The following is a 16,106-nucleotide window of genomic DNA, read 5'->3' as shown; positions in this document are numbered from 1 at the left end:
AAATGACAGAATTATCCTACAACAATCCCATCCACAACTCTTCAGATCTCTGCTGCCGCTGTGTAAATGTAATTCCCCACAGATCTCGAAACACGATCAGATGGAACAGGGAATTTCCAGAACTGTATTTCATAAGAAACTGTTTCCTGCTCTGATTTAAGATTAAAACACGAGAGAGCCAAGACCACCAAACACTGCATGGCTCTGTTCCAAAACACAGAGAGCTGCATTGCTGATTCCAGTTAAGTGTGAAGCATGTTGCTAAACTGACAACAAAAGATACACATTGGACTTATCTGTTTATATCATTGCTATTCTATACTGAATGCATTGCATTTATAATCAACAAGTCTTTGTCCGCCATCATGGATTATTTTTTCTTTTTAGGTAGATTGTCGCAATGCTTTCTCAGATCACACATTCTCTATAAAAAGAATACAAATTTTAAATCTGGCCAAAAGAAGGTATCTTAGAGGGCAGCACATGATTTGAAACAACCTTTGTGCAGCTGTGATGACTTAAGTGTTGCCTACGTAGGCATCTCATTAGTTAGGAACAGAGCCTCTGACCTATTTTTATCAGGCGTCTCCCTATTCTTGTGCACAACATGGGTGGTGTTCACAGACTAAATATCTGACTTGAAAACAGCTCTTTTCCCAGCTTTAGGATGTTTTCCACAAGGATTTCTCAAACAGGAAGCTCATTTGTGTTGTCCAAGCGGACCTCTCTCACATATCAGCTCCATCAGAACCCAGCAGAGCTCAAACAAAGCCCCGTTTCTCTCAAATGGCCTCGTTCTCCCTCTCTCTCTCATTCACAAACTCATTCAGAACAGCTCACAATGATACACAAAGATATTTGTCTGACCGAGGAAAAAGACATTTGAGTTTTTGGAATTTACAAGCAGTCAACAAACCCAAAAATGTGGCATTTGTGCAATGAGTTTTCTTATTTTGATTCTGTAGTGCAAGCAATAAAGTCTGTGCACCAATAAAATTCAGTCTGATCACACACACACACACACACATTCAGTCTCTCTGTCACACACACAGTCTTGTACAGTGAATGCAGTGTCTCTCAAAGAACACTGGAAATACTTCATATAAACATCGACCAAAACAGAACGGTCTCTGTAGGCCTGCATTCACATTTTGGACGGTGTTGGATGTTGGGACGAATGAAAGAGAGGACAAAGAGAGGAACAGGACAGCGTTCTCTTCTCTCCCTCTCTGTTCCCTTTCCTTGCTGTCAAACCATCTTTATCCTTAATTCTGCTCTACGCGCCTCCTAGGTTGGACTGCTTGGCGTAAGGGTTCTCCAACAAGTAGCGGTAGTGATTGTAATTATCCAACATGTATTTGGGGGCGTACATGTGCTCCTTAGGGTCCGAGGGTGGGTACTCTTGCACAGAGCCGTCAAACCAGCCCCCCGTTCGGATCAGCTCCCTTATGTAGTTGAGATCACGTTTGTCTTCGTAGTCACCCCAGCGAGGAAAGTCCCCATTCTGGGCTGAAATGAGTTTAAAGTGAATTCCCTCTGGTGTGAAACACCAGGAGCAGTGCCAGCCTGCGAAATGGAACGGACTTCCGACCGACCACTGCACCAAGATGTGTCCGGTGTCATTCTCGTATTTCCGGAATCCCGGCATGGTGTAGTACTCCCGCCTCCGGAGCCGAATCCCATCGTTATCGTAGACATCTCTCAGCATCCCGACGGTGCATCCAGACACCACCTCGAGGGAGCCCAGCTGCTTCCAGAAAAATCCATACAGGGACTTCCGCATGTGGATGGCAAAAGGCTCCGTCCAGCCATCGAAAAGCTTAAGGAAAAGGACTCCTTCCTGAGCTGGAATTTCATCTGCATCATTGATTAGAAAAACATCATCAGACCGCACACCCCTGATCCGCGCCATGCCATCGTGAGTCAGGAACGTGCGCAGGTAGTCATCGGCGATCCATCCATCCTGTCGGCCGCCATCTGGGAAATGGTCCAGGAAGACGTAGAGGATCTTGTGGCGCACGTAATCATACGTTCCGTTGAGCATCAGGTGCAGGAACCTCAGCGGACGCCTCTCCCCGTATGCTGTGAAGTTGGATTCGCACACGAGGAAGAGATCCACGGCCCGGATGAGCTCACGGAAGCGCACATGCAACAAGTCAAACTCGTGGTTCACGTTGATGGCGTTTATGACACGTCGAGGCGTCTCACGGGGGGTCAGTCTCTCTTTCGTGGGCAGATTGGAGTGGTACACCATAGTGGGTACTCCACAGTAAGGACCGTGCCAGCCCGGCCGACAAACGCACTTCACCAGCCGCTTGCCACGCTTGGTCTTCCCTCGAGAGGCTCCGGACTCCTCCATTGATTTCGCTGGAGTCTGTGACTCGTCTGGCTTCTGCAGTATTCTCCGCTGGCCGATTCCAGCTACACTGGGTCTCGCTTTCACCGTCTCGTCTTTAGGCGGTGCCACCTCCGTCCCCTGACGGAAGCACAGAGCGCCTGCTTTGGTGCGGATGAAATAAGGAGTGCGGTCATTCTGGAGGACATGGGTGCGGCGGTGCAGGTCGCCCAGGGATTCCAGCGGGTCCGGAGTCGAGGCATGACGCGACTGAAACTTGTTCACCACAGCGTCTCTCTGCGGGTCAGGTTTCTGGTTGGTCGAGGCGATCAAACCTCCTTTATGGACCTGATTAATGAAAAACAAGTCCCATGAGAAGACAGCAGAATCTGGACAGAAGTTTCACTGACTCTTAGGGTGATGATACACAGGGCAACTTTGTGAGCAATGCTGCCGGGCAACATTAACATCAACAGGCAACCAGGTGAGACACAAAGCCACGAAACGATCTAAAATTTCCAGATAGAAATTTGTTACCCATTCTCAACGGGATAGTGCCCAAGCAACAGTGCTAAAAAAGTTGTCGTGAGTATCATCAGCCTTAGGGCTAATCGAATGACAGAAATCATTAAAGCAATAAGCCCCAAAGAAGCTTTGGTTTACAGTGATTAATTATTTATATTTATAATGATATTAATAAAAACATTATTCTTCCACCAAACAATATATTTACTCACAAACGGCTGTGGTTGCATCAAAGTGGTTGCCGAGCAATACACAGAAGTAAACAAAGGTGTATGTTTAGTAATTTACTACAGCTTCGAGCGTAGCTCAACCAATCAGAATCAAGGACCTGAACTCTCCTTTTATTTGATTACAGCTGGCCGTGTTCTAGTTTTAGTAGCGCAACCAACACATTCCACATCTTAAGCGAACTGAACACCATCAGTCTACTTTTATTTTTTACTTTGAATGCTTAAAACTTGCTCATTATAAACAGTTGTCATGAAAACCTGAGACACAATGGAAGTCTAATGTTGTTATAAACACATTCACAATCAAATGTGGAAGCATTAATCACAATCTTGAATATTTATCAGCCCCACTGATTACTTACATACCTGTACCACTCAAAATGTACAGTATATAATTATTTTACGCATTATATTATTTATATACTGTCATTTTCATGCATGTTTTAGCTCTTTGGCTCACAACATTAATCTGTTTTTTTGGGTGAGCCCACATCAACTTTTGACCCAGGGTAAGAGTTAACCCTAACCTAGGGCTGGGCAACTTGGCCAAAAATGTAAATATTAATTATTTTCAGAATGTTTGACCGATTATCGATTTTTACGATTTATAACTAGTCAACTTAAAAAAATTTAACTACAACATGATTCAAGCAACTTTTTCTTTATTAACCCGCTAGTTAAAGAAAATCCTATTCCTAGTGCAGCACACATGAAGCTGTCAACATGATGTAAATGTTCAACAAATGACTCGTCTTATAAATATGTATGAGGAAAATGCTTTAAAAAAATATCTCCGAAATCAAGGTAATTCGAATTCAGAATGACTGAAGGTGTAACTCCAGTAAACTATTATTAACTATAGATGTTCTGTAAAAACAATGAACAGCAGCTCTCGGTCCGATCGTGTCAAATCATTACATTCAATTAAATCGTTTAGTCTAGCCCTACCCTAACCTACCCAATCGGATGAGTTGGGGGCAGGACTATCTGTCTGACTGACCAATGACAGACAGGGGAGTGTCTGTCTGGTGCAGATGTCACACATGACTTCAGAGAGGAGCAATGCTGGTACCTCTGTAGTCCCTGAGCTCCTGCGCTGCGGATCTTCAGGTCTCTTCCACGGATGTGGTGCTTCAGGTTCTTCTCCGGCTCGGGGCTTGCTGTGGACCGGCCGAGGCCCTTCCTCTGGAGACGCGCTGGACAGCGGGGTGGTGCCCTCCTTCCAGAAGAAACCAGTGACCATGATGAAGGATTTGATGTTAGGGTAAGGTGCAGACAACTCCCTCAGCAGGGACACGTAGTGGAGAGCCTTGTAGTAATGCAGGAAGGAAATGACACACAGTCCCACCGTGCAAATCAAGAAAACCCTGTGACGTCTCATTTTCATCCTGAGAAACAGAGAGAGAAACAGACTTAGATTTGGAAGAAAATACTGATGAACAATCTTACAAATTCATATTCAAGTGTTAAATTCAGTGCGATATTTGCGGTTTCCATCACCCTGTTTTTATGTGCATTTTGAAGTATCGCATCAGAAACGAGTGACGGAAAGACAAAGTCAGTTACAGAGTGCCTCCCAAGACATATTAAGTTTATATATATATATATTTATAACTATATTAAGTTGGAGTGCATCGTAACTGCTTCAAAGTGCATTTTGTGGCATTATCCTCACCGGAACGCCGTATGTGATTGTAATGTAAAGTGATCAGTGATCACGAGTAGATTAAAATCTCACGGATGTTTTTTCAGAGCAGCTGAAGAACAGAAGCTCCTCAGTGTGTTTGACTTTCCAGATCATCAGGGATAGTAACAAAACACCTCATGAGAAACAATTATTCCCATAGAGTGCCTATCGGACACTGAGTTCAGTCAGACTCCGAAGTAAATAAACAGATTTCCTGGAGCAGACATGTTGTACAGGAAGAGGCCAGATTAGCAAAGCAGCAGTTAAATACCCAGTTAATGAGAGAAACAGAGCCCTCAGCAGCGACGTGATTGGACAATCAGGTGTGCTGACGCAGGAAACACTCTCCAATCACATAATGCGGGGTTCACAAGACACAAATAAACTGACGCATTGTTGTAGGAAGAGGAATAAAAAAAGCAACAACCGGCAGCCAAATTAGATTTAACACAATCAAGCTCTTACACACACATACACACGGAGTCAAACAGATTCACTCTGTGACTTTTCTCTCTTCACAGGAAGTCAAACCAGTCGAAGTGCAGCATGCATAAGACGCACATCTACTAGTGTTTTACACATTTGGCTGTCAGTTTCTGTGTCAATGGCTGTACAACACATGGACATGATCTGACTGGCCAGTTCAGTTTTTTCCCCCAGATTTTCATAGTATGCAAATTATAGCACTAACACAAATACAAGAACTAACAATGAAAGAGTTCAACTGGATATATACTGTGCATCATTTGGTGTTGGTCTTCAACAAGTGCCAAGTAGGTTTGCCAAACAGTGCAGAATCTCTGGTCAGACTCCTGAAGGCCAGTTCATGTGTGTTTCATGTCTGCAGACGCTCTTTGACCTAACACTCTTATTTAATAAAGACTTGACATGACAACGTGTGAAACATTAAAGAGAAACCATCAACAGTCACATGATCACAGCAGATCTGCTGAGTCACATCTGAGACCTTAGAGAGCAGTTGTGTCAGATCACACACACACACACACACACACACACACTCTCTCTCTCTCTCAACACTGCAGCTCGCTCTGTTACGGTTTGGTCCAGCTGCAGCAGAGCGTTTCTTATTCTTTGAGCTTGTGTTCCTGAAGTCCAACGCAGTACAGGTATGTTCATGGACATCAGCAAACACCTGCTCAGATATAAACACACACACACTCCACAAACATTATAAGCAGAGTTTGTGTCAGGAAGACGATATCTGACATTTGCATACACTAAACCACTGTGACCTTATCAAACCAACAAAAAACTCTATATCTAGAATACATGCTATATATGCTGTATGTTGTAAACAGAATGGCTTTTTAAAATATAGAATATAGTATTTTTCCTAAACCTTGAAATGTCAAAATCTATTCTATTAGATTGCAAAAAAAGAAGAAGAAAAAAAAATATTTGCAATCTTAAAATACATTTTGGGTGAATGCAGAATCTAGTTTTTAAAAATATATTCATGATGAAAATACATCTTCATAAATGGCTAAAAATATATGAGAAATATATGAAGTAGGTAAATTTACCAAATATAATTTAAAAAATGAATGTAATCTATACTGAACAAAATTCATGAGCTGAACTCAAAGATCTAAGACTTTTTCTATGTACACAAAAGGCCTATTTCTCTCAAATATTATTCACAAATCTGTCTAAATCTGTGTTCGTGAGCACTTCTCCTCTGCCGATATAATCCATCCACCTCACAGGTGTGGCATATCAAGATGCTGATTAGACAGGTGTGCCTTCGGCTGGCCACAATAAAAGACCACAAGCATCATATCACATTCACAGAACTGTAAAGGTGTTCGCGGTAACCTTTCAAAATAAAAGTACGGTTTGATTTAAAGTCTATTTTTCAGTATAATGTACGTGGCTTACTACTACTACTAAAATGAAACAAACATTATTTTTTAAAGAATAATCAGACAATGTTTCTTCCATGTTTTAATTTTAATAGTAAATCTCCTGTTTGCCAAAAGAAGTTTGCTTAATTTTCAGTAATTAAAAGATAAATGAAATTAAATGTTTCACACCTTGATTTGATAACAATAAAAGTTTAAATACACAGAATTTTTCAGGGGAAAAAAATCAACAGACTTCTTAAAAAAAAATATTAAGTTCAAATAATTATACATGCTAAAACAGAATTAGTTTTAAACGTAATTTTAGTTATACTTTTATTAAATTGATGTGAAAATGTATAAGTTTCATGATTTTAATTAATTAGACTTGCTTTATGATTAATAAACTTTAATTTAACTATTAAAAAGGAGTGGAGAAAAAAAAAACAGAATCCAGAAAAATTCTAATGGAAATAACTGAATTTGGAAAAAGAATTTAATGGAATTTAGGAGAAAAATTAAATATCTCACTCTAATAGGGCCCTATGAGATCTATCTCAACATTTATTATTACTATTACTATTATTATTACTTGTATTAATATTACTACTACTACTAGTATGGTTCAGTACTGTTTTTTATTTATTTTTTATAAATAAAGCACAATTTTAGTTATTGTTCATTTTAAAAACTATCGGTTAATTAATCGGTATCGGCCAGTGTGGTCCAACCTAGCTATCAGTATCGGCAGACCCTGAAACAGCAGAAACTTTGTTTTGTGAGATAAGACTGGAACACGGCTCATAACGCTCACAAACACACACACATCACTGACCAATCACAGCTTCAGATGAGATGGACAACACTCGGCGGTTTTCCTGAAGTCTCAGATGTTAGACTCCCTTCACATGCATGTCTAGAGTTTCAGAAGAGATCTCAACAGTGTGTGTGTGTGTGTGTGGTGTGTGTGTTCAGGATGTTTGGGTCAGAAAGCACCGTGTTGGACACACTCCCAAACAGGATCTGTTACCAAGCACTGAACTAATTGACTGATTAAACTCCATGAATTTTGGATAAGACAACAGAATTCCTCAGAGACACAACCAGATGAGCACTCCATACACACACACACACACACACACACACATCTTCATAACGCAGTAGTGAATCAAACACATGTTTTCTGTGTTTACTCACAGTCGGCGTGTGTGAAGCATTGCTCCGTTTTTGGAGGAAGTCAAAGGAAGCGAGAGAAAACTGAAGCTGACAGTCCTGTTAATGAACTGAAAGCATTAGAACTGGCAACAACTCCGACAAACACCACACACTTCCTGTGTGTAAACATCGACACAAGAACATACAAATCAGCCTTACATTCACTGACAACCAGCATGTCTCTGTGAGCGTGCACAGTTTGCATTCTCTGATTTTGCATGTTCAGAACAATGTGTTTGTGATGCAAAACTCATCAGGATGCTGTTCTGTGCTTTCTACAGTGTTCCGAGAGGTATTAAGTGTAGCACTTGGTTGCTAGGGTGTTCTGGGTGGTTGCTAGGTGTCAGTGATCTTCTGGTCTGTTGAGGTGCATCATGCACTGTGCGTCTGTGGGAGGTCACAGAATCAGCACACACTCCTCACAGACTAACAGCCCTGATCTCCAGACAGCGTCTGTGACCCATGTGTGTGTTTGTCTTCGCCTGGCACACTGAAGCGCTCCACAGTATCCCGCTGTGTCACGTATGTCACCATGGAAACGTACGTCACACATCATGTGTCACTGAAAGTGTGTCCAGAGCCAAACTCAGTCTTGGACAGTGTGTGTGTGTGTGTGTGTGTGTGTGCAGCACAATAGAGCTCAGTATCTGCTCTAGTTGTGTGTGAAGTGTGCGAGGAGCAAACACGCACATCACAGATTCCACAGGAATAAAAATCAAGCTTATTTTACGAGCATTACAATGTTTCATGAACAGATTTAACCCCTAAACAGTCACGACTGTGAACCAACACTGTTCTTCAGGGCTTTGTTTGTGCTTCTAATTATTCTCAATGTGATTTTTATTATATTCTCATCATTATAACAGTGGTTTGCTGACTCAGATAACACTATAAATGACATCTGAAGGATCATTTCACAGGTGTCCTAAATACAATTAAACACTAAATATTTTGCACAATTGGACAAAATTGCTTGACTGGAAATAATAAACTACAAATATTTTGTTGGCGTAATATTTACCTTGATCCCATCAGACATCACGTCTTATATTTCACTGCATCTTTCCCAGCTAACAGAGAACCTTCTCACAACATTTACTAATATTTTTTTTAAACGTTAAAAGTAACCGTTACCCATACAAATGTTAGGAAAAAGTGCTCCTAAATAACTTTTATGAAATGTTGTTATAACTTTACTAGTTATTCATACACATTCACACAAGCCTGAGAGAAACGTTCTGAGATCAACATTCTCTGAATGTCCTTGTGATTTTATTTAGGCTTGAAGATCGCTCTAAGAAACTTTTTTGTAACTTTATAATCACAGGCATTTTAACATTTTAGAAACATTAAAAACAATGTTCCCACAACATTTTTAAAACCTAAATTTGTTACCTGGGTTGTAACACATTTACATTAACTTAGTGATAAAAGCTTGTTAAATGGGTCATGAACTGAGAAACCCAAAATTCCCTTGATCTTGTGACATATCAGAAGTCATTGTACTACAAAACATCCTGTAAGTTTCAGAACTCAAAACTTCCTCATTATTTTGCTTATATTGAATGCATTCTGCCAAAACATGTGGAATGTTCTACTCTATGATGTAATAGTGTGGATAAGCTCCGCCTCCTCAGAAGAGCAACACCTGCTTACCCCTTTTTCTTCCAGTAAAAATGGGCGTGGCCATTTGTAAATTCAATGGGTCAAGATTCCAGTCTCATACGCATCCAGCTATTTTTAGCTGTACAAAACAGTTTGTTTTGCTGCTAGATATTGAAATTTGGTGTGTCTTACCATATTATTTTAAGATATTATCTTAATTATGAACACACTGGGTTGTAGTGCAAACAGCTTTACCATTTACTGCACTTTGTTATTCTTCTCATTTTTAGGCTTACTTCCACATTGAAGAAAAGGCTGATACATCGCTGTTCAGCCCCGCCCACCGATTCTACATCACTGAATGTTTAGCCCCGCCCACCCACTCTACGGCGCTGGTTGTTTAGCCCCGCCCACCGATTCTACATCACTGAATGTTTAGCCCTGCCCACCCACTCTACGCCGTTGATTGATTAGCCCCGCCCACCGATTCTACATCACTGACTGTTTAGCCCCGCCCACTTATTATAATGCCGCGTTCCAGGCAACCCGTAACCCGTGTTTTTCCAACCTTCTACCCGTGAAACTGCATTGGAACAGCAGTCAAACCCGTGACTTCCCACCCGTGAACTCGTACTAGATAGATGTACTCCGAGTTACGAGCTCTGACGTCACATAGCCTGCGAAACAACAATGGAAGCCTCTACGGATAATATTGCCTATGGATGCAGTGTTTACGCAAGTGGTGCACGTTAAAAAAACGATTTTAGGACAATATAACATTGCAATAAAATTAATAATCTAGCTACAATTGCTTTCGCTCAGGAAGTTTGGCGTGACTTGCCTGGAACGCTATAAAGTCGTGAGTCGTGGTTTGAAATCGTGACTTACGGGCTCAAAAACCTGCCTGGAATGCAGCATAAATAGCTGCCTGTTTAGCCCCGCCCACCCCACTCTACGCTGCTGGTTGTTTAGGCATGTGAAAATACCACATTTAATTACATGTTTTAACTCCCAACTCACTTCATAATGTCAGCCGAGTGTTTGAAATAAATCCTTCTGTGTTTCTGCTGCGAGGTGTATTTGGAGTTTCTCGGGTGTTCGGATGGAGATTTACTGCTGATCACAGAACCCTGCTTCACTGACAGATACGCATCACAGTCACAGCTTCTGTCGAATCGCAATTTCAATTCCATTTCAATTAATTGTGCAGTCCTATCATGTAGTGTGAATAAGGAGACAGGGGAACACATGCAGGAACCAAACGATTAAGACGATCAAAGACGACGCTGTTCAGAAGTTGTGTTAGCATTGCCTTCTTTCTGATCACAACAACAGAGTGCATGAACTAAATTCTTTATGAGATCCAGACCACGTCATTAAGAACTTTTTATTTCACTTCATTTATATCGCAGATTCCTTGACAAACAAGGCACTATTTGATGTGGGATTTTCGAAATGATTGAAACTAAAAGTCGATGCTATATTGGATCCGACAGTAACGTCGCAACACACACCTGTGAGGAACTGTTTTCATCGCATGATAACTAGTGCTTTGTCTCTTCTTACAGATCATTTGATATGTACTGAGTTGGTTCTAAATTAAGTTTTTTGATATAAAACTCCTGATAACATTATAAGTGGAGCTCAGAGAACAGTACAAAATAATAAAAAAGGCCAATTCACAGCACACAGACAAATGCTATTAAACACGTTTGTTGGAACCGGTTTAGTCAGTGTTTCTCTGTGTCTGTTGGGACAGTGTGAACATGACCATCACTCTTCAGAAGAATCGAAATCCAAAGGCCAGCTTGTCTGTTGGTGTGTGTCTGAGCTGTGTATTGGCCTTTAGACATGAAATCTTCACTGCGGTGGAAATAACACCTCGGGTGACTGAAACTACACCTGATATCAACCGCCTGACACTTCATCAAATATTTACAGGCCTGATTTCAAAACAAGTTTGCAACTTTACATTAAGTTTCCTAGTGCTGATATGAGAAACCTCCAGCAGAGAATGATTCCTCTCATCACGCGCGTGTGTGTTAAAGAGATCGTTCACCCAAGAATGAATATTCTGTCATTAATGGCTCCAAAGCTGTAAGAGCTTCGTTAAACTTCAGAACACAAATGAAGATATTTGTGGTGAACTCCGAGAGCTCTCTGAGCCTCCAGAGACAGAAGGATCCTAACACCATCAAGACTCAGAAACATAGCAAGGACATCGTTAAAATAAAAAAAAAAACCTTATTTATACATCATTTAAGAAATGTTTTAGTTGGACGTTCATTTAACTTCTTTTGAAATGTTACAAGTTGTACAAAGATCTCTGTTCTGAAGAGCTGATCCCCATCAGTACAACAGTGAAATCTGAGATTCTGTCCTTAAAGACAAAGCCTTACTCTGATAACTGACAGGAAACTCTGTCATAGCCCCGCCCACAGTCTGATCTGATTGGCCCAACACACAGAATTAATTCATATGTGCTGTGATTCACACACACACACACACACACGATCATGTGTGTGTGAATCTGTTATTACTCTAACTGGATTGGACAGGAGATCTCAGGCAGCTCTGGGACAGGAAGTGGTCATCAAAGAGCAGGAAGCACACAGCTGGAGAGAGAGAGAGTGTGTGTGTGTGTGTGTCTGTGGGTCGATCCCCCCGCTGAAGGGAAGCGAGTGGAACGTTCCGTCAGGCGTCTCTCGGCTCACACTCAGAGGTCAGAAACAGGGCAGCACCATTTTGGCTGCAGTAGGGGTGTTCAGACACAGCTGTAAGGAGACACCACACACACACACACACACACACACACACACACACTGAGCGCACCGCTGCTTCTCAACATCTACAGATTGCCTCAAATACAATAAAACCCTTCTGGATCAAATCATCAAGGACAGCAGCGTCGTCTATATCAAACGCATTACAACCAAACTACTTTTGTTTATCTTCAATTGAGATTTTCTCTCTGTGTACTGGAAAAAAATATCTTTATTTAAATGAATTTACTGATCTGAAGAAACACAGCTGCCGAATATTTGATCACAATTTCATTGTGTTCAGTGAATATGTAAGTTTACTCGATTCATTTGTGTTGGATTCAACAATTCGTTATTTTGTTGCATTAAGTGCAAACGCATGGGTTTATTCTGATCTCCCAGAATGCTGCTTTGAAGAGATAACGCTGAAATGAAGTGTTATTTTTTGCTGTTAGTGTCTGTTTGTGGTTGAGAGGATGAACATGAGTTCAAGAACTGTATCTGTGCTCTTGTTAGTGCAGTGACTTACTGTAAATGTACATCTAATGAAGATAAATGAATGCTGTTAAAAACAACGGCTTTAAAAATGAATCAAACCTGATCATATGCACTCATAATTTGGACAAAGAGATATTCACCCGAGAATGAAAATGGTGCCATCATTCAGAAAAGAAAGTGTTCTGAAGAGTGTTTGTTTCCAAACAGTCTTTGACTTCCACAGTATTTTTTTATCCATGTTCTGTTCGTTTAGCAGCATTCTTCAGAATAACTTCTGTGTACAACAGAAGAAACTCACACAGCACTTTGAGTTCATTTAAGTGGATTTTACTTAATAACATATGAATCATTTACTATTTAAATGTAATTATTAATAATTTATTATGATATTTACTTCACAGATATGAGCAAAAACTAAATAATTATAATATACAGTATATATAGTTTTTTGCAGATGTCGCTTGAATATTGTCATGGATTTGGTGTTTCAGATGAGGTTGTGAAGATCATTCCACCAGCGAGAAGCAGTGAACAAAAATGTTCTGGAAGGTGATTTTGTTTTGAAAGCTTAGAATCATAATTTTTTTTTATTTGACATTCTCTAATAATGTTAAAAGTGTTTTTTTTAAACAGTGATCATTTAGTATTTCATGCTCATCGTCCACTCTTCTCTTGCAGTTAGACGTGTGTTTGGTTTGTGTCATGCATCTGATCAATGAATCCAACAGCTCTTATCTGCACTTTCTGAGCATCCCTACACTTCAGTAATCAAGATGTTAATTTGACCTCCATCACTGAACATCGTTAACCTCTTCAGAGGATTCTGTGATCACAGTCCTGCAAATGTTGACTTCATCAGCTTGCGGTGTGTGTCTGTTATCTTACAAGACACGAGCCTCAACATCTGCTCACCGTGTGTTCACACACACACACGTCATTGTGTTCTGATGTGTGCTGCAGGTCAGTCACCTGTGAGCTGAAACTCAATCCACATCATTACCTAGAAAACACCCGAGCAGAACCTGAACAGAGACCTTCCCCTCGACTAACATCATCTGTCCACGAGAACCACAGGAAACCTGCCACAGTTCAGGCCAGACACAGAAATATGAAAATATATTATATAAGAAATGAAGCCAGAGGATGATTTTTTTAATGTCATTTCCATGATTCCACCAATACTGCAATGCAAACATTTTTTATTTTAATATGTGCATGATATTTGTCTCTGTACAGTCTAATAATGTTTGCATTAAATGTATAACTTTGCTACATGTATTTTTGTTTGGTTTGTTTTTTTGCATAATGAGAATCGGTTGATAATCAGCTTTGAGTATAATGAGCATTTAGAAGAATAAAAACTCCAAACTAAAACATGCTGACGTTCAGTAACAGGAATGTAACATTAACCTATCACAAAGAAAAAAAAAAGCATGATTTCTGATTCATCAGTCAGACTCGTTCTTGTCACATTCAGACATCTGATATGATGTTTCCACACAGATCTGGAGTCAAACCGCATCAGAATCTGGACTGTATCTCCAGAGGCCTGCAGGGGTGCACCAACACAATCACTGGGTTACATATTTACATCATATTTACACGCCTGGCGGGATATTTGGCTTTGATAACATCATCTGCAAGATCAAACAGCTCGTCCTGCAGATAAACCACATCAGATCTGAAGCGAATCCGAATCAGTATTAACAAAAGCAGCAGCAGCAGTTTAATAATAAGTCGCCCGTGATTTCCAGATGCTGCACCCCATCCACCGATCCGTGTGTGTGTGTGTGTGTGTGTGTGTGTCTCACCCATCGCCTGACGCTCCTCAGATGTTCATTGCGGATGGAGGCTCTGCGGTCGCTCAGGGTGGAGGTGAAAGCGAGGCTGTTGTTCGCATCGGAGCGGTCGGACGCGTCGTGGAGCGCGGGAGATGCTTCAGTGACGCTCCGCCGGTGAAGCGCGCGGATCGCGCTCGCGTCGCGCGTCCGCGTGTAAATCCATCCTGCTGCGGAAGAAAGAGAAAATCGCTCTCGATGTGCGTCGACGCCTCGATCCCCCGCTTGATCTCCGTTAACGGGAGCGACGAATCCGTCCGCGCTGCTTCCTCTCGGTCTGATTTTCTGCTGAAATGACGCTCTTCCGCTCAGCAGTGATCGGTGCGTCCGTAGGGTAACGTTACCGGGGGCGCAGAGACCCGCAGCTCCGCCCTCCGGACCACCGACACACACACACACACACACACACACACCAGCGGATCACTTCAGCATCGTGCAGCTCTTCATCCTCCACAGCAGCTCATTATTCATCATAAATCATCGCTGATTCATCCGAACACTTTAATCACGTTCATATCAAAAGGCGATGAGATATGACGGTGTTCGTGAACGTCGTGGTTCGAGGAGAAAACAGGAACCGTGTTTTGTTGAACTTAGTATTTAGAGAATTAGACAAACTGTTATCGAACATTAAATAAACCTCACATGAAAAACAACAACAACGACGTTCTGGCAAGTTCTCTCAAGGATATAAACAAACGTTCTATCAGTAACATTAATAGAACGTTCGGACAAATGTTTTCAGAACGTTAGCACAAAAACGTTATAATACATCAATAACATCGCCACTGTAACATTTCATTGGATGTTCGTCTGAGATGAGAGAACACTCGAATGTAACATTCTCATAATGCTCGCTAAATATAACGGAGAAAAAACGACTTTTAAACGTTTCACAAACTCAAACTGTTGTTAGAATAACTAAATGGGATAACTAGTTAGTAAAAAGTTTTTAGAACATATTTAGAGCATATATGATATACAAAAAAGATAAGTGCGACACACGTGACTTCATTTGAAAGACTATTAAATCATCTAATTCATTTTTCACTATTTTTATGTAAATCGGCGTGTTGGCGACATTCATCAATATCAGTCATTCAGTCCTGCTTCCAAACTTATTGTAAGAAGAATGATCAAATAAACAAACGGGTTTAGATAAAACAATAGATTGACATTTCTGATGACGCTTTTCCATCAGGTCTCTTGATGATGCATCCTTACAGTCTCACGTGTTTTCCTGGAAATGTTAAACAAGACGTCTGAGAGATCAGTGAATTCACTTCTTATAGCGCCACCTTGTGGTCAATTCTAAGACCAAAGCTGGTGTCTTGATCATCAGACGTGTCTGGCAGCTGAGATTTTTACCACACATTTTCCTCATGATATATTTGTAAATGTTCAACATACAGACAGGTTTCCAAAATACTGTAAATCATCACATCTTTACTGACATCATATCATCTGTCATCTAATTTAATCGGAATAATCTGCACAAGTTGCTGACTCATCTCAGAATTTTGAATATTTAAAGCTGAAGTGTGACAAT

The 16,106-nt window shown here is 40.8% G+C and overlaps 1 protein-coding gene across 1 annotated transcript; it reads right to left on the bottom strand.

The window, feature by feature from the left end:
• Window positions 1-259: 259 nt before the first annotated feature.
• On the bottom strand, window positions 260-15,772 carry LOC132090983 (beta-1,4-mannosyl-glycoprotein 4-beta-N-acetylglucosaminyltransferase-like). Its single transcript, XM_059497778.1, has 4 exons — window positions 15,258-15,772; window positions 14,531-15,197; window positions 4,163-4,478; window positions 260-2,683 (listed from the first exon to the last, which is right to left on the bottom strand). Exons 3-4 carry the CDS (start codon window positions 4,475-4,477, stop codon window positions 1,277-1,279), a joined length of 1,722 nt encoding a protein of 573 aa, XP_059353761.1. The 5' UTR covers window position 4,478; window positions 14,531-15,197; window positions 15,258-15,772; the 3' UTR covers window positions 260-1,276.
• Between the last annotated feature and the right edge of the window lie 334 nt (window positions 15,773-16,106).

Source organism: Carassius carassius, chromosome 17 (genome assembly GCF_963082965.1).
Source record: "Carassius carassius chromosome 17, fCarCar2.1, whole genome shotgun sequence".
Classification (NCBI taxonomy): domain Eukaryota; kingdom Metazoa; phylum Chordata; class Actinopteri; order Cypriniformes; family Cyprinidae; genus Carassius; species Carassius carassius.
The sequence above is the reverse complement of the archived record's forward strand: the minus strand, read 5'-3'. Positions and strand labels throughout refer to the sequence as shown.